General features: G+C 42.9%; 2 protein-coding genes across 2 annotated transcripts in view; both read left to right on the top strand.

The window, feature by feature from the left end:
• Positions 1-2,091: 2,091 nt before the first annotated feature.
• LOC141620608 (peptidyl-prolyl cis-trans isomerase FKBP42-like) lies at positions 2,092-2,715 on the top strand. Its single transcript, XM_074437434.1, has one exon. The coding sequence runs from the start codon at positions 2,092-2,094 to the stop codon at positions 2,713-2,715; it is 624 nt and encodes a 207-aa protein (XP_074293535.1).
• Positions 2,716-8,211: 5,496 nt separating this feature from the next.
• Positions 8,212-18,318, top strand: part of LOC141620609 (uncharacterized) — an 81,742-nt gene continuing 71,635 nt past the window's right edge. The window contains exon 1 of the mRNA XM_074437435.1: positions 8,212-8,289. Within this exon, the coding sequence (XP_074293536.1) occupies positions 8,212-8,289 (78 nt within the window). The remainder of the gene's footprint in view (positions 8,290-18,318) is intronic.

The raw sequence follows: 18,318 nt of genomic DNA on the forward strand, positions 1-18,318 counted from the left end.
CCGCAGATGCAATATCTTCATATAGCTGCATTATCTGCAGCTCTAACTCCCGCACCAAGCCATGTTTCACTGCGGCTCTAACTCTTGCACCAAGCCAGGTCCGAGCTTGCTCAAGGAAGAGCCTGTTCTTCGTCTCGATTTCCTGCAAGCGGCGTATGAAACTTTTGTTGTACTCGGTCATAATGCATGTTAAACGAATGGTATCATTCATTATTGAAGGAAGTTTGGAGTTTATTAGGTTTTAAATATTTAGGGTTTGGAGTTTAAGGTGGAGATAGTGATATAATGGATTGGTTATTGAGATAGTGGAATGAATTTATAATTAGTATATGTGTCGTTTGAGTTGTTTTTTAATTAATATGTTTAGGGTTTGATGCTTAAATTAATACGAAGTATATTTTTGTTTAGAAAGTTGTGCCATATCCCTGCTTCAAATCTTATAACCCTTCGCATTCCATATATTGTGTCCTTTCATGCAGGGATTTTGGCAGTAATAATGCATCTAGTAATATATAATTAATTGATGCAGGAGGGATTTTGGCAGTAATGCTTTGTATTTTTATTTTTTTTAAAAACAATAACAACGGTTATTTAAAAAAAAACCCGTTGTCTTTAGTTATAACAACGGTTTTTTCTATCGTAACCGTTGTTATAACTTTCCCACCAAAAATGAGTCACACTTTCCACAACGAATGACTCGTAACGATAACGGTTTTTAACCGTTGTTAATAGTTTTCACAACGGGTTTCTTAAAAAAACCAACCATTGTTAAAATCTTTAACAACGGATGCTTAACAACGTCCGCTTTTTATATAACAATGGTCTTTAACCGTTGTTATACCCAATATCTGTAGTAGTGAAAATAATTCAAGAAAAAAATTGCTTATGTGATGATATTTTTCTCATTCCAAATCTTAACCTGAGCGGGTCAATGGAGCCGATCCAATCCTAACTCTCATAGCTTTGACTCGCGTGGATTGAATTGGGTCAAAGTTCAACTCGAAAGTAGGCTAATGGGTCCTTCATTACTGTAGTTATTACTTTCTTGGTATAGATTGATAGATGATTGAGTTTTTTTTTTAGACAACAGTGTACTATAATAAATAAATAGAAAGTGTAGCTACATGAAACCATTACAAACCCAAGTGATATTGTAACTGAGGAAAGACTTGATACGGCTAAAGCTATTAGACAAAGAAACTGGAGCAGACGACTTGTTGCAGTCTTGCATCAGATGAAGAAGACGGATGCTACTGATTTGGAAAAGTATGTCTTGGAGTCTGAAAGCAGAGGCAAAAGTCATAGCCTCAGTCAGAGCTAGAATGCTGATTTGAAGATGGGAAGAGCAAAAGCATTATAGAACCTCGTGTGTGATGTGGTCGTTACAGTAAACTTTAAATAAACTTGAAAAACATAGAGCGAGAAAAAGTTCCCTTCTCTCTCTAAACAACCGACTTCCCCTTTATCTTCTCTTTGAAGAAACTTTCTAGCCTCCAACCCCTCTCTGCCACCCTTGTTCCCCTCCGACACCGCCAGAGATGCGGCCGTTTCTTGGCCGATCTCTGGCGGTCTTGATGATTTAACCATGAAAGTTTTTCATTCTTTGTTTTCAGCCACCGCCCTTCCTCCGATTTGTGATTTGATTTGCTTCCACTGATTTGTGACAGGGATGCTCTAATTCTTATCCTTATGGTCTCTTATGTCTGTATGCTCTAATCTTTTCTTATCTTTGTGTTCATCAATTGTTTGTCGGGTTTGAGTTGGTTTTTTACTAGTTGTTGGAGGTTTTTTTGGTTTTGCTTCATCTCAGTTTTATCATTTAAATATCAGTTTATGATTCAGTTTCATTTCTTCAGCCTTGGGATACTTTCTGATATTGTCTACCTGCTGATGTGTGCTTTTCGGTGCTGTTTTTTTGGGTTAAGATAGTTGTTTATCTGTCTTCGGAGGTTCTTGGTTTCCTTTGCTTTTGGTGGTGGTCTGATTTCCATGGTTAGGTCGTCTCGGAGTGGTTGTTTGGGTTGGTCATGGAGTTTAACCGGTTGGTGGTAGTAGATTTCTAATTGTCTAGTTTCTTAGTCTTTTACAATCATGTCTTCAGCTTCTGGTGTCGAATTTCTCGAGTACTTCGCTTTTGTTTTTTGTAGTGACAAGTTGGTAGGTGTTGATGCGGATTTACAAAGTATTCTTACACAGTTAGACGTTTCCCCTTTTTCAAAAATTCACGCTCTTAAAGAATTTGGAAATAGCCTCTTTCGAGAAAAACAGTTCTCTTTGGCTGGTGATTTTTATGATCAGGCCTGTCGACAGTTGGGTGTAGCCCTGAAGGATAATTTTGGTTTTGATATAAATTCAATCATATCCTTAGCCGTTTCTTTGTGTCTGAATTTAGCCGCTTGTTCCAACAAAATTCAAGCTTTTGACGGTTCTCTAATCTTCTGTAATGTGATCTTAACTTTCTTTCCAAAAAATGCCAAGGCCCTTTTCCGTAAAGTTGTGGCTTTAAGACATTTGAATAGGCTTTTGGAGGCAAGGGTTACTTTGAAGGAAGCACAAGTGGTAGAACCTCATAACAAAGACATTATTCGAGAACTGGAAGCAGTTGTGCAGGCTCTTGAAATTAATCACAATGGCAAGCGAGTTATCGTGGACACGTTTGAAGGCACAGAGGTTCAAGTAGGGAAAAAGTGTGTTTCTTCTTTCCAAGCTCCTTAAACAACAACCGGATTGGGGATGAATATGGATTCTACTCCGGTTTGCCCCCCTGTTGTGCCTATGGATTTCATGGATTCCGAGAGTAGCAGTGTGCCCAACAAGACCTTGAATGATGAAGCTGAATGCCTTTCCTCCTCCTCAACTGACTCAAAGTCTTCTCTATTCACTTTCACCAATACGAAACGACCTCATCCTACTCTAAAAGTTTCATCTCAAAATTATGAGAATTTACTAGATGGCAAAAATTTGGGTTTCTATCACCCACGATCCATGTCGTTCATGAGGGTTCGCACCCTCACCTCAAAAACAATCCAGATGGGAACTCCCCATGAAAAAATTTCTGGGACAGCAGAAGTTCCCACATCCTCTCCTACACTGGAGAGCTTTGTTCAAGAGCAGACTAAGTTGGTGCCGCCAGAGGAGGTTGTCTTCCCGGTTGAAAAGAAGACTCGTCTTACTATAGCTTCTTTCTGTGTTACCAAGGTTTCTTTGGACCAGTTTAATTTCACCGCAGTTAGGGAACATAAGGAGAATTCGCATAGTTCGAGAGGACGTCGTCCTTCCCAGGGAAGAGCTAATATGGGTCGACCCACTGCTTGTTTGAAGAAACGTTCATCCGTTACTATATGTGTTTCAATTTCTCGTTACAAGTACACTCGTTCTATCGATACGATTACAGGGAACAAGAGAAAGGAAGTCCAGTCTTTTGTGTTTGATGCTTTTTACCACCGTCCTTTTAAGAAATATCGCATTGTATCATCACCTACGTTTATCGCTTCTTCTGTGTTTCAAGTATCTAGTAGTTTTGGGGGTTCTCGTCCCCCTTTAGTTGTACCTTAATGTACTTTAAGTAGTTTTTCTTTCATCTATGTTAGTTTACTATTGTCGAAAAAAAAAAGTAAGCTTTAAACAATCCAATCAAAGTTTTCTTGTGGAAAACCACCTCCATCCTAAAGTAATAAGAAAAGTGTTGCGGGATAGAGAAAACAGGGCTAACAAGTTCAGATAAACAAGCAGAATGATCATAGGCTTTTGAGCGAGAAGCGAAATGACGTTGTTTCTGGGAAAGAAGAGCAGACTTGGAAAAAATCTCGGCAGGACAAACACAGTTTTCCCTGAAAATCACATTATTCCGATGCTTTCAGATTGCAAACAAAGTAAGAGGAAATTGCAAAAGTAGGAAGTCATTACCGTCTGAAAAATGAGTGAGGTAGCTCAGGAAATTTTGAAACCAGTCGGAAAAAGAGGTATGTGAGCTTACGTCTGCACGAATTCCAAGAAGACTGGCAACCTAAATCCGTTTGACAAAAGGACAGTCACAGAACAAGTGACCTAAAGTTTCAGGGTCTTTAAGACGAAAAGAGCAGTTTGGAGTAACAAGCATTCCTCTGCGAATTAAAACATCAGCAGTAGGTAAGATACCATGAACAATTTTCCATAGAAAAAGCTTAATATGTGTTTGACAGGGAAGGCGCCAAATCAAAGACCATTTAAATTCCCGTTTAGCACGTGAATGATGAGAGACAGGAGAGGTTGAGCAGTTGTGTAAAAGGAACGAGTAACCAAAACTAGAGGAGTATCTTCCGTCTTCAGTGTATTTCCAATAAATGAAATCGTCCATAGGTTCAAGTGGAAGTTCTAGAGCACAAATATATCTAGCGATGACCGAGTCAAAAAGCTTAAAAACATTCTGCTTATTCCACTGAGACGAAGCAAGAAGAAGGTCTGCAAAACTGATAGATGATTGAGCTATTGTCTATGAAGTACCCGAATAAGTGAAATTTGGGCTTAATTAGCTGTGTTTCCAATTGGACTACCATCTCCCTAAAATTTTGAAACATGGCATGCTCTTGCCTATGAAGGGTATGGGCTTTCTAAATGGATACCGGATACTAGGGCTGGCCAAACCTCATGGTCAACCGGTCCCGGCCCGCTAGACTCGTGTAAAATTGGCACGACCCGTCAGAAACTAGGTCCTGGCCGAGGTCCAGCAAATCCAACCTAGCCCCGCCCATCACCTATTGATTCAGCCCGAGCTTGACCACGCATACCAGATATTACGGAGCATTAGATTAGAATATGTTCTAATCGACAAAAACTCAACACATGTACACAATCTTTTGGAGATTTCATTCTTTTAAATTGTTTTTGTATGAGATAAAACTCCATAGATACAGAAATGAATAGTGTTGGTTCCTATCAAATTAATTGGTGAAGAAGCAAAGTATCCAATTCTACTAAAATTAATCTTCATATTGCTATTGGAAATTATTGTATAAATATTATTAAGGTCGTTCAGTTACAAAAACTTTTGCCTTTTGGTCATTTGTAGTAATACATTTATTTCACATTTTTCTTATTCTTGATGTTTTAGTGATTTAACACATTTTCGTTTTAAGTATGTGTAAATTGTTGTTTTTTGTTATGTGGAATTTTTTTTAACATTTTTGTTTTTGGATGATAGTCATCACTCTCATTTTCTTGATCTCTTGTGCCAGAATTCTCGATTCGGGACTATCATTAATCTCCATTCAATTCTTTTCAGAAATTGGAATAAACGAATGGATAGGAGTACCAAAGATTGAAGGTTGCTGTTTAGGTATTTTTTACCGAATTGGTTGATTAGGGTCAATGCGGTCTTACTCGTTGGTTGATCGTATGATTGTTCGTATGTTGATAAGTAAATAGAGAAATAAAATACGTAATGTAAATTGACACGTAATATTTGGTGACGCGGAAAACCCAATGTGGGAACAACCGCGGGAGGGACAGTACCCTGCCAAATATCGCACTATACTTGAATAGGAGGATGATTACAATTGAAACGTAAAGCCAATCCTGCTGGCGCGAGGTGTCAGGCCTGCAAGATCTTGGACGGATGTACACTTGGGTATAAGAATGTGCTAATGCCTTGGCGTAAGTATGTGTGTGGATGCGTTGTTGAATGTTCTTCTTGATTTGCTTCCTTGGCTATTTATAAGGTGAGAACCCTAGATATGCCGTACTTTGATTTTGGAAAGGGGATATAATTTCCATAAGAACTATTTCCATACTTGGCCGCCTTCCCCAATTCTCCCTGATCTCCCTAACTTCTCCCTAACTTCTCCCTAACTTGTCTTTCCTTAATACGGACGTCTCCTCTATTGGGCCCCTGGTCTTCTTTCAGCCCGTTCCCCCTTTTCCTAATCACGGGTTTCCTTCCTCCTTATCACTCCTCCCATAGCCTTTTATTTTATGAAGTGGGCCTTCCTTATTATGCTAATTTTAGCCCAAACAGTTTGCCCCAAATTTCTTGTGAGGTACGCTTCGAGGTGTCGAGCAAGGAATTTACGTAATCGAATGCTAAAAACCCTAAGCCGTCATTTGCACTTCTTTTCATGCAACTCCATCATTTCAGCCGCCCATTTCCTCTTTACTCGCACCCTACTCCCTCTCTCTTCCTTTATAATCTCAACCTCCACCTTCCACTTCCATTAATCCAAATTATTTCAAAAACTTTCTCTCTCTCTAAACCCTCAACTTCCCTCTTCTTTCATCTTGCCGGCTTCACTGTTCCACTCCCCTTCGTCTCTTTCACCAGGTATTCTTCCCCTTTTCTCCTTTAATTTCCGTTTTCTCTTTTCCACCATGGGTAAAACCCGATCAACCTCCACACCCGCTGATCGCAACCTTGACCCAACCTTTCCTTCTCGGGGACTCTTTAAGTATCCCCATGACTGCGACTCTGCTTTGACTGCTGCTGACATTCCCACAATCAAGGATTTGCTTGGCCTTGGTGACGGGGTGGATATTGCCATCCCTGAACCGGGTCAGAAAGCCGACGCGCTTCGTCCCGGATGGGTCTGTTTTTATTTGTACTCATCCAAGACTTCATCTTTACGAATAATTTTGCCATGGCACAAATTTCCGCTGCCATCTGGAGGGTTCTTCTTTACTCCCTGGCCGCCGGTCAGAACACTGGTAACTCTATCACTCTGGGCGATCTAGCCCATATGTACAACATCAGGTCCCTAGGTAGGGGTCAATTCTCATTCCGGGGACGTGGAGAGGCTCCCTTCAGACACGTGTCCAAATCCCGTGATGAGAAATGGTTTGAGGACTTCTTCTTTGTGAGGAAGGACTCCATCCAGCCTCCTGCCAATTACATCTTCGAGAAATGGGTTACAACTTCGAGTAAGTAGCCTTCCTGTCACCTGATTTATTTTATCTCGCTGCTTACTAGCTTACTTCACCGTCTTCGTGCAGGCCCCTGTGACCTGGCCCGCATTGGTGCCAAGATCCCTGCCTGCAGCAAATTGTTCAGTATCTCTTGAATCTGAGAGAAAGTTCCCAGACCTGCTCCCTGGTTTTTCACCTGCTTCCTCCTCCAACCCTCCTCAGTCGGCTCACAGTATGTCTTCTGGTAAGACTTCCACAACCGTTTTAATTTGCATGCTGTTTCTCCTGATGTTTTAAGTATCCTGACCCCTGAGATGATGTCTGCTTGCAGGCTCCAAAGTTGACCCTTTATAAATCATCCTCCAAAGTGCCAAAAGGAAGAGGTCTTCTGCCAGTCCTGACGTGGCATCCGCCTCTAAGAGGAACGCTCCTGCTGCCTCTTTCCAGACTCCTCCTACGTACTCCAGTTCTGCTGTACCTGAGCCCCTAGAGGTTGACCCATTGTCTCGCCATCCGCCTACTCCTCCTGTCAGTCCTCGTGCTTCATCTAGCAGAGGTATTACTTCTCATTTCCCAGAGGGTTTTGGGAATGTGGACAAGGTACCCTACTGGCCGGAGATCGACCAGCTGCTCTTCCCTCCTCTAAAGGAGGCGTTCTCAGAGTTCTCCCCAGAGGAGATGGCTGAGAATGATGTGCACAACGCCTTCATGATGAATGCTCTTCATCTTCTATCTGTCTGTTTATTTTTATTTTAGATTCTGCCCTTTGACTTCCTTGCTGACTTCTGACTTCCTTGCCCCAGACCCTCCAGTCTGCGCTCTACAATAGGAAGATGATCAACATAGTGCAGACCACCAATCGTGCCACCAACGCCAAAAACCAGGAGCTGAAGGGGACAATTGCCGACTTGGCACAGCAGCGGTCTGATCTGAAAGAACGCGTGGTGGAGTTGAAGGCCGAGCTTGCTGTCACCAAGAAGAAGTTGAAGGAGGGGACTGATCAGCTGGCTCGCACTCAAGAGGTGTGCAGCACTTTCTCTGACTCCCTCAAGCGCTCTGATGAGAAGATCAGCGAGTTGATCTCCCTGGCCACCAATGTTGTTGCCTATGCTACCTGGCGAGGAAAAATCAGCGGGATGCGCTCTGCTCTTGAGGAGGCTCCCCCAAAGAAAGGCTATAGAGGAGGAGGAGAAACAATCGGAGATGCTTTACCCCACCCAACCCGATCCGAGTGCGATGATGCTCGAAGTTGGGGAGGCGAATTCTCCGCATTGGCCGAGCAAGCACCGGGGGTGACGCTGGAATGTCCCGGGATCCGCCGACGGAGCTCAGGAAGCTATGGCAGCTGAGGATGTGCAAGCTGGCGCGGTACCTGAAACAGGAGGTCAACAGGCAGAAGAGGTGCCAGAGGTGGAGGTCATTAATGTGACCGATAATTAAGTTGTTTTTTTTTACGAACGTTTTGGCAGTCTGGCCCAGAGGTGGCAGACTTGTAAGTTTCAAACTTTTTCTGGCTGTTCCGCCAAGGTGGCGGTTAAAACTCAGGGGCCGTATTTTGGCCATATTTTGGGATATCCTTGCCGCGGTTTTGGCAAGGTTTAATTTATATCTTGTGCTTTATTTCTTAGGTTTCCTTAGTTTAGTAAACTGCCGTGTCAGCCTGTCTGGCTGATTTAGGCGAGTCCTGTCGTCCTGAAAAGGCCGACTTTTCGACTCGACTAGGCTGCCGTGTCGGCGATAGCTGATTTAGGCATATGCCGCAATGTAAGGAGGAGTGACCGTGTCAACTCGAGGTCGATTTAGGCCAGTCTTGTCATCCTGAAGAGGCTGATCAAGACTAAGCTAGCTGTCGTGTCAGCCTGATGGCTGATTTAGGCGTATGCCGCAGTTTTGGATTACTTAACCTTGTTCAAGACGCAAGGTGTGTTCATCACGTTTAAACCCAACAGGGGCGTAATTTAGGCAAGTTTATCGTCATTCTAGGACCAATGGGACGCTGCAGGATTCTGGTAGCACAGAGATCCCTACGTTCCATGTTCGTGTGCATGCATGCTGGGGCCTGATTAATTGCGATTAGTGCGAGCTACGTCCAGGGGGTGGTATCAGGGGTAGCTGGGTAAGCGTGTTTAGTCGTCAACAGGCTCCTTTCGTATGTTCCACGATCACTTTGGTGAGAGTGCTCCTTGTGGAGAAAATAGGTTAGGCATGTTGGAGTGCCATGTGCCTTGTCACCCAGCGTTGGCAGTTGACAGTCCTGCTAGATATTCTTTCAAAGTACCATAGACACTAGGATTCAGAGTGATGTACCTAGAGAAGCCTGAAAATAGGAAAATCTATTAAAATGATGTGAAATACCTGTCGCCATCTCCTGGGGTACCAGAGCAATTGTGGTCCCAGGACGCTGCCAGACCACACCATCTAATAGTAGTTTAAAGTCTTAAAAAGAGCTAGAGACACCAGAAATAAAAGTGAAATTGGCAGTATGTCTACCACCGGATTTTTATTTTAACTTTTAAAAATAATTTGGCTTTTCATAGTACATAATTCTGAAGGCTAAAATCTACTTATTATTAAAAGTAATATCTCTTCAGGTGAAGTATATTCCATGGACGTTGTATGATTTGACCGTCCATAGTCATCAGTCTGTATGCACCATGGCCAACAACTCCTTCTACCTGGTATTGTCCTTCCCATTTGTAGGTGAATTTGTCTGCTTTTCGATTCTTGGTGTTTTGAAACACCTCTCGGAGAACCAGGTCTCCTACCTCCAGGAGCCTGGCTTTCACATTCTTGTTATAACTCCTGGCCACTGACTGCTTGTCAATTGTGTCCAGGCTTCTGATCATCTCGGCACTGTTCAGTTCCCCTGTCATATTTTCATACCTGTGAGTGAGAACTAGAACTTCTGACGGAATGACTGCTTCTGCGCCAAACACCAGGCTGAAGGATGTTTGACCTGTTGCTACTTTTGGTGTCGTTCTGTCTGACCATAATACAAGTGGCAATTCATCTGCCCACTTTCCTCCTAACTCCTGTAACCTCCTTCTTAGATTATCCATGATGATTTTGTTGCTGGACTCATCTTGCCCGTTGGACTTTGGAGTCCTGGGTGCTGACTTTTTTAGGGTGATGTTCCACCTGGTTATCTTTTACTTCTGTGAATGCTTCTGCCTCTATCCACTTGGAGAAGTAATCTGTCATTGCCAGCATCCAGGTTCTGTTTCATGTGGCTCGTGGCAGAGGTCCTACTATATCCATGCCCCATGCCATGAATGGCCAGGGAGAAATGATAGGGTGCAAGGGTTCTACTGGCTGATAAATCATTGGTGCTGAGCGCTGGCAGGCGTCACATTTGCGTGCGTACTCTGCTACATCTGCCTTCATTGTAGGCCAGTAATATCCCTGCATGAGGGCTTTATTTGCCAGACTCCTGCCCCCTGCATGGTCTCCACATTCACCATTGTGGAGAGCATGCAACACAGTTTGTGCTTCTTCCTTTTCCAGGCACCGTAAGTAGGGTCCTGCCAGTGATTTTCTGAATAGTATATCGTCAATAAGTATGAACCTGGAGGCCTTTACTCTGAAAGCTCTCACTTCTTTCTTGTCGTCTGGCAGCTTGTTATGACGCAGTCAGTCTAGGTAAGGTGTGCGCCAATCCCTGTCGCCTGCTTGTTCGACGGTCTGGTCAGGCGGTTGCCTGGTTGGCCGACAGTTCTCACCTTCCTCTGTAACTACCTGGATTCCTTCCCCGTTCTGTGAATCCTCCAGTTCTCCCTTATCTACTTCATCTGCCTTCCGGATGGAAGGCTCCAGCATGTGTGCTATTGGAATGCTGGACAGTTCTGTCGGTTTAAATGTAGACCCCAGAGTTGCCAAGGCATCTGCTTCCACATTCTGATCTCTGGGGATCTGCTTAAGCTTGCAAGTTGCGAATTTTTTTTTTAATTCCTTCGCTATTTTCAAGTACGCAATCATTTTTGAGTCTCTGGCTATAAACTCATCATTCACGTGATTAACTATTTGTAGAGAGTCACTGGATATGCGCAGGTACCTAACTCCTAACTCCAGAGCTAGCTTCATTCCCTATATCAAGGCCTCGTACTCTATTTCATTGTTGGTTGCCTTGAATTCACATCTTACTGCTTGTGCTATCAGGTCTCCCTGTGGTGATTGCAGGATTAACCCCACACCTGCCCCCCTTTGGTTGGAGGCTCCGTCAATGTGCATTTGCCAAACCTCTGTCTCCTTGCTCCCCTCTAAGGTGAGGATTTCCGCATCTGCTAGATTCGGATGGTCGGGTCAAGTCCGACACAAAGTCGGCCGTGCTTGCGATTTGATTCTTTGTTCGGGGTCATCTTTGGATATCGTACCCACCGAGGTGTACGAGACCATTTTGACATTCTCGCCCGATAGTTCAGGCTTCCTCATGATAGATTTTAGCGGGTAGTTGGTCACGACATGTATGATGTGGGACTCAAAATAGGGCGCGATTTGCGAGATGCTACTACCAATGCTAGTACTAACTTTTCAAGAGATGTGTACTTGGTCTCTGCCGGCAGAGATTTGCTCACGTAGTATACGGCTTTCGCTCCTTTTCTTGCTCGACTGACCCGAAGACTCACTCTTGTCACCTACGTGATGCCAGGTATAGGAATAGTGGTTCTCCTGGCTCCGGCTTCGACAGCAGCGGCGGGCTGCTGAGGTGGTGTTTCAGCTCTCTGAAGGCTTGCTCGTGATCCCAGGTCCATTCAAACTTCTGGCTTTTCTTTAGTACGTCGTAAAACAGCCTGCATTTATCTGAAGATCTTGAAATGAACCTGTTTAGGGCTGCTACCTTTCCAGCTAGTCTTTGAACATCTTTAGGCTTCTCAGGTGACTCTAGTTGTAAGACAGCTTTGATCTGCTTGATGGTGGCCTCTATCCCTCTTTGAGTTACAATATAGCCTAAGAATTTGCCAGAAGATACTCCGAAGGTGCATTTAGATGGGTTTAGCTTTATTTTGTACTCCCTGAGGGTGCTGAATGTTTCTGCCAGGTGCCGCATGTGATCTTTGGCTTTTTCTGATTTCACCACCATGTCATCAATATACACCTCCATAGTTCTTCCTATCTGCTCTTTGAACATGCGGTTAACCAGCCTTTGATACGTGGAGCCTGCGTTTTTTAGGCCGAATGGCATGACGTTGTAGCAATATATTCCTCTTTCGGACATGAATGCCGTCTTCTCTTGATCTGCAGGATCCATCTTAATCTGATTGTATCCACTCCATGCGTCCAGGAATGTTAACATCTCATGTCCAGCTGTCGCATCTACCATGGCGTCGATATGAGGCAGCGGGAAAGGATCTTTGGAGCATGCCTTGTTGAGGTCGGTGAAGTCCACACATACTCTTCACTTCTCATTCTTCTTAGACACCACCATTACGTTAGACAGCCATTCTGGATATTTTACTTCTCTTATTTTCTTTGCTGCCAACAGACTATCTACCTCTTGATTGATCACCTTGTTTCTTTCCGCTGCAAACTTTCTTCTTCTCTGCTGGATGGGTTTACACTTTGGATCCACACTAAATTTATGCATTATGATGGACGGATCTATTCCTATCATGTCATCGTGTGACCATGCAAAACAATCCATGTTATCCTGTAGGAACTTGATTAGTTGTTGTCTCAAGCTTCCTGTGCATCCTGCTCCAATGAGCACGATTCTTTCGGGTGACTTGTCCAGGTTGATTTGATCCGGCTCTTCTGCCGAGGGTTCGATGTATTCGTCCCGGACAGTCATTCGTAATTGCTATGTGGGAGGGCTGGCAGTGCACTTAAGTGCCTTCTTATAGCAGCCTCTAGCTTCCTCCTGATCTCCTCTTATTGTTTCTACTCCCCATGGTGTGGGGAACTTTATGCACTGGTGATATGTTGAGGGGACTGCTTTCATCTGGTGCAGCCATGGTCTTCCCAAGATGACATTGTAGGTGGAGGTGTAATACTACGGTTTTATGAGTCTTTGGGTACTCTATCAAGTAGGCCTTACTCTGTCGAGTAAGGGTGTGATGCGTTTTAAAAATAGTTTCTGGCCTGTTGGGTACTCGATCGAGTAACCTTGATACTCGATCGAGTAAGGGGGCACTCGATCGAGTACCTCAGCTACTCGATCGAGTAGCCGGTTTACGGGGGATGATTTGTCGGATTTTGTTAATAATGCGATTAAGTATATAATTATTTCCGCCACTTTTTTTTAAACGCTTTTAAAACCTAATTGCTTTCAAAAGAGAAAACAAACTACGTTCTTCGCATCAATTGCATTGTTGGCAAATCCCGGAGCTTGGAAGGTCGGATTTTACCTTTCTTTATACCTTTGTGATCCTTGCGTCGAGGGTAAGATCTACGTACCGTTTTTATAGTATTTCGTTAAAGTTGGTTAAACCCTAATATTGGGATTTGGGGGTTTTGTTGTATTTCGTGATTGGTAGTGATTATATGTTTGTATGTTAGGAGGAGGATTCGTAGAAGAAGCCTTTTGATATCAGCTGTGAGACCGTTTAATTGTGTTGCTTTCCAGGTAGGGTTTCCCTACTCAGTATTAGTCCCATAATGCATTGTTGGTGTTTGTGATTGTTGAATATTATCATATTCGTATTGTGACGGTTGTTGGTTTTGATTGCTGTTTAATGGTTGTGATTATTTGTCTCTGGTTCTCGAGATGCGTTCTCGGCTGAGTGGAGTCACTTGCGGGAGTGGCTTCACGCCCTAGTTTCGCCCTCCGTGGAACCCGCCATGGGAGGGGATGTGCACATTAATAGGACAGGGTTATCGCTCGGTATGATGAGCGGGGATTTCGTGGGTACGGCTGCGGTCCCCCACTGGCAGGGCTGGTCCAGTGGACAGTCGGTGATGGAGATTGATTGGAGTGGGTGTGATTGTGTGTGTGACCGTTTGAGCTGCTTGTTTACTGTGTTGTTGGTTATATAAATTGTGTGATTAGTACTGACCCCGTTTAATGTTTTAAAAACTGTGGTGATCCATTCGGGGATGGTGAGCAGTTATTGAGCAGGTATGTGTAGATACCCGTATCCGTCGATATTGGAATTTATAGAGAACCCGACAAACACCCGATGATGATAGGACACATGTATTCTTTAGTTGTCATTGTCATTATTTGGAGCTCGTTTTACGATGTAGAATGGGCGTCGTCGATGAAGTATTTTATTAATTTAAATGATATTTAAATTAATGTTTTTTTAGTGAGTTCATTTTATTAATTTAAATGATATTTTAAATTAAAGTCTTTTTTAAGGTGAATTCAATTTATTTTATTTTATTTTGAATTTATTTTCCCAAGTTTATTTTATTGAAAATAAAATAAATATTTGATTTAAAAAATCATTTTATGAGTATATTTGGTTTGAAAAATCATTTATTTTAATTTATTAATTGATTTGAAAAATCGATTTTAAAAAGCGAAGAAAACTCGTTTTAAAAGCATGTTTTTGAGCTCGATTTTAGCTCGGTTTTTGGGCCCGTTTTCTTTGTGAATTGGCACGAATATCGAGTACACTAACCCACCTAAGTCTCTACCCATCCACCCTTGTTCGAACCCCCCATACCACGGCCCAAATTCCATCCCCAAACAACCCCAACCAGCCCGCGCATAAACCAAACAATTTTGTTTTGGCAGCCAATTCCCGAGCCCAAACCCGCTCCAAACACTACCAAGAACCGTACCCATTAACCCTAACCCATACCCTAGTATCCTACCCATATTATCCTAGCTTAATCACCAAGAAAACCCCCCAAAAGCTGCTGGACAGCAGCTATGTTCAGCAAGCCCGACTGCCTCTCCCTCTCTTTTACCCTACTTTAACTCCTTATAAATACCACCCCTTCACCATACATTCATTCCTATAAGTTCTCCATACATCCAACCATCACCCACAAGCTTTAAACCTCAGAAACGAACCCTAATTGCCTCCCAAAAACCCTAAACAAAACCGACACACAAACTGAACTGTTTGTGTGTCCTCCTCGAAAAACAACTCGTTCCTCCATCAAACCTCCATCAAAACTCGATTTTCTTGTTCCTAATTAACCACATAACATCCCTCTACACATTAGATAAAGATTTACGAGCCAAATTGCCCTTGAGAGTACACGAAATCCCTCGAAAAACAGAGTGTTATACACTCTGTTTTCACGGTTTATTCTTGTCTGTCCAGTTCTGTTTGTGCTCGTTTTTCGTGCCCAATAACCCAAAACGAGCAGGGGTTGCTTTAAGATCCCTGTTCTCCTCTCTTTCTAGTTTTCAAAACATCTTTTAAATCGAATTTTCGTCGTGAAACGAGGGAGATATCATCGTTTGAAAATCGCTGTCCAGAAAGTTTCAAAAACGCGTGTTTGCTTTGCTCTTCGTCGACGACGGCCTCTCGAGATAAAATCTACCATCGATTACGACCCAAGACGGTGTCAACGATACATGTAGGTTGAGGGTACATCAAATCCTCTTCTTTTCCCTTTTATTTCGTTTGTTTTATGCCTTTTTTTATTGTCTTGTTTTTGTTTGTTTTTCGTTTTGTTTATCGATTGTTCTAATTAATTATGAAACTAGTTAGTCCGAGTATGAGTTAAAGTACCACCATGAACACCCGCGTTGACTTGAGATGGGAAAATAAACCGCTACTTCAGTCGGTCGTACACCCCCGTCTCATTTACATATCCTCGTGTTCAAGGTAGGGCATAAATAAAACGATTTTCTAACTTCGCTCTTCGCTTTTGACCCCCTTGTTGTTTCGGCCAATTCGACATACCCTAGGACCCGTTGTATGTTAGTTTAACCTCTGATTTTTAACCTATGACGTATTTAGATGACATTAAATTAATTTAATAACCTAATTAGACACATTAGGGTACATCGACATAGCTTTAAAAATCAACTAACAATTCTGTAAATAATTGAACGCATCTTTCTCATCACTTGATTTCTCGCTAGCATAGGAGTGCGTGATTAGCACCTTCCTATTAACACTCGACGAGTAAGCATTAATCTTATGATATCTGACCTAATTGGACCCTTTAGGCCGTGTAGAATAACACACTCGCGCGTTTCTTCTCAATCGATCAATTTGTTTTATAACTTGTTTTCTAACTCGTTTTCTAATCCGTTTTGCAATCATTCGATCTAACTAATGAACCTAACTTAGGAACTAGGTTGGCTTTGTCTTGGCCGTGAGGGTGGCCGTCGGTTTGGGCCGTGAGTGGGTCGTGTCTCCCGTCTTCCTTATTTCGTTTTTCTTTCCTTGTTCATCATTTGTTCTTTGTTGTTTTGTAGCTTGTAATTTATAGTTTGTTTATCGAGTTGTAATTTTCGAGCTTGTTTTACTTCTATTGAGTCAAAACCTCTTCAAAAAACCTTAGTTTTGTTTGGTTAGACGGTTGTTCCCCAATGCTTGTAGGAGCGTAGTAAACCGCATGTTGTTTAAAGCAACATGGCCCGGTTTATGCTAATGCATGCTTTGGCGCGTAGCCCTATGTCTAATTCAATAAGATTAAGTGAAAGCACGCATTACGAGGAGTGACCCAAGGCCGTGTGTCATGTAGGCCGTGAGTCACCCCCTTTGTGCACGGTTTTCTAGGCCAAATGGCCGTGTATTGCGTCGTGTGTATAGCGTTGTATTTAGATCGAGTTGTATCTTTAATTTATCGTTGCGTCGGCATGAAATGCCTGGTTTGTAATAGGTAGATCCCAACGGCTCCCCCATTCCCCCTTAAGCCTTGTTTGCTTTGTTTTGTATGTTGTTAGATTAATCAACCCACATGCTAAATTACAACTTTGACAAAGTTAGTTTAGTTGCATCTAAAACGACATAGAAATTGTTGTCACATGATAGGGTTAAAACAACGTTTGCATATCATTCATCGTAGTAGCTATGACCTTGTTTGAAATCCGACACTTGACTTAGTAGAGGCCGTTATCGACGGGCGGGGTTGGGTGTCCTTATGGGCTTCCCAACACGTACCCTCACCCCTTACTCAAGATCTATGGTTTGTGGATCCGTCTAAATACCATTGGATTACGAGAGTCATTCAAATCGAGTGATATAGGGTACAAGTCTTTATCTTTAATCACTCGTAGTCGATTGGCTTTATGCTTTTCGATGAAAGGTGTAAAGTTGACTTGAACGGTTCCAAGTTCCCAAAAAACTTGGTGGCGACTCTAATATGTCTTAATTCTATTCGAAAGAACCTCGAGTCGATTATGCCTGGTGTGGATCCCGCGGACGCAGTTCCCGAGGGCCTTGTCCACAGTTTGGCGACTCCGCTTGGGAAAAGAGGACTAGTTACACTTTGTTTCTAGGGTCTTTTCCTCCGAGGTGAAACTTGAAAATAAAGTGTTGGAAAGTAAAACATTACTCATAGTGCTACGATTCATGCATAAACCCTTAAGGACTTGCCCGGGCCGTCCCAGCGTTTCTTCGTGATGCGTGGGGGGCGACGTCCCACTATGCTAGGAAGCTGCACATTGCTCGCTTCCACTTCACCTCGCGTGGTTCTTGATGGTGGGGACGATCTTCTAGGTACTCTACCTTAAGACACCTTGCTCTATAAGACCGCAAAAGGATGGAAGGCATAGACCTTCTTGTAGAAGACTTGCCGAGACTTAGAAATGTCTAGGAGCATACATCCTTATAACATGAGAATGGCAATGTGCAAATTGTTTTCCCGAGTCTTTTCGAAATTTCCCATGTCCTTTTCAAAACCGAACTTTTGAACAACTTACTTTCAAACTTAGCATGATTTTCAAAATGCGGAATGCTGCCCAAATAGGACTAGAAATTTTGGCCAAAATGAGCTTTTTATAGCCGGCATGCTGCCCATTTCAAATCTCATTTTCAAATCAATCCTTCGTTTTTCAAAATCAATCCAAAATGTCTCTCGAACCTCAACCAAGCATGAAATGAGTCGAGTCGTGTCCGGGTCATGGCCGTGTTAGGCCGGGTATGTTTCGTTCTAAGAATCTAGAACACGACCTTGTTGGGTCACCCAAGCTCACCTCTTGGGCCTTGAGTCATGTTGGTCGACCTTTTGGTCCAGGATAGTCCACAAAAACGTCCAAGCTAGGCCATTTAGGGCGTTTCACCCGAACCTATGGGCTATGTTAGTCCAATCACGGGTTTAGTCACACCGAGTCCGGTTTATAACCGATTTATGACAGCTTGAGTCATGTCGTCTTGTTGAGTCTAAAATAAATCGAGGTCTAAATCCAACCGTGAGTCGAACCTTTGGTTAGTCAGTCTCAAGTCGAGTCTTTGCTTAAGTCAAGTTGGTGTCGTGTCCTTAAGTGTGCAGGGGCTCTTACTTTAAATATTGACTCGGTTCGGGGTTTTCTTGTAGAAAGGCCGCCAAAAACCCGACTTCAAGCAATGGAAGATGCTGTTAACAAACTCACTGAGG

This window comes from Silene latifolia, chromosome X (assembly GCF_048544455.1).
Source record: "Silene latifolia isolate original U9 population chromosome X, ASM4854445v1, whole genome shotgun sequence".
NCBI classification, from domain to species: Eukaryota; Viridiplantae; Streptophyta; class Magnoliopsida; order Caryophyllales; family Caryophyllaceae; genus Silene; species Silene latifolia.

What these genes read in the sequence shown, in the direction of transcription:
- LOC141620608 (XM_074437434.1), top strand. Translation starts at nt 2,092, where the DNA reads ATGTCTTCAGCTTCTGGTGTCGAATTTCTCGAGTACTTCGCTTTTGTT.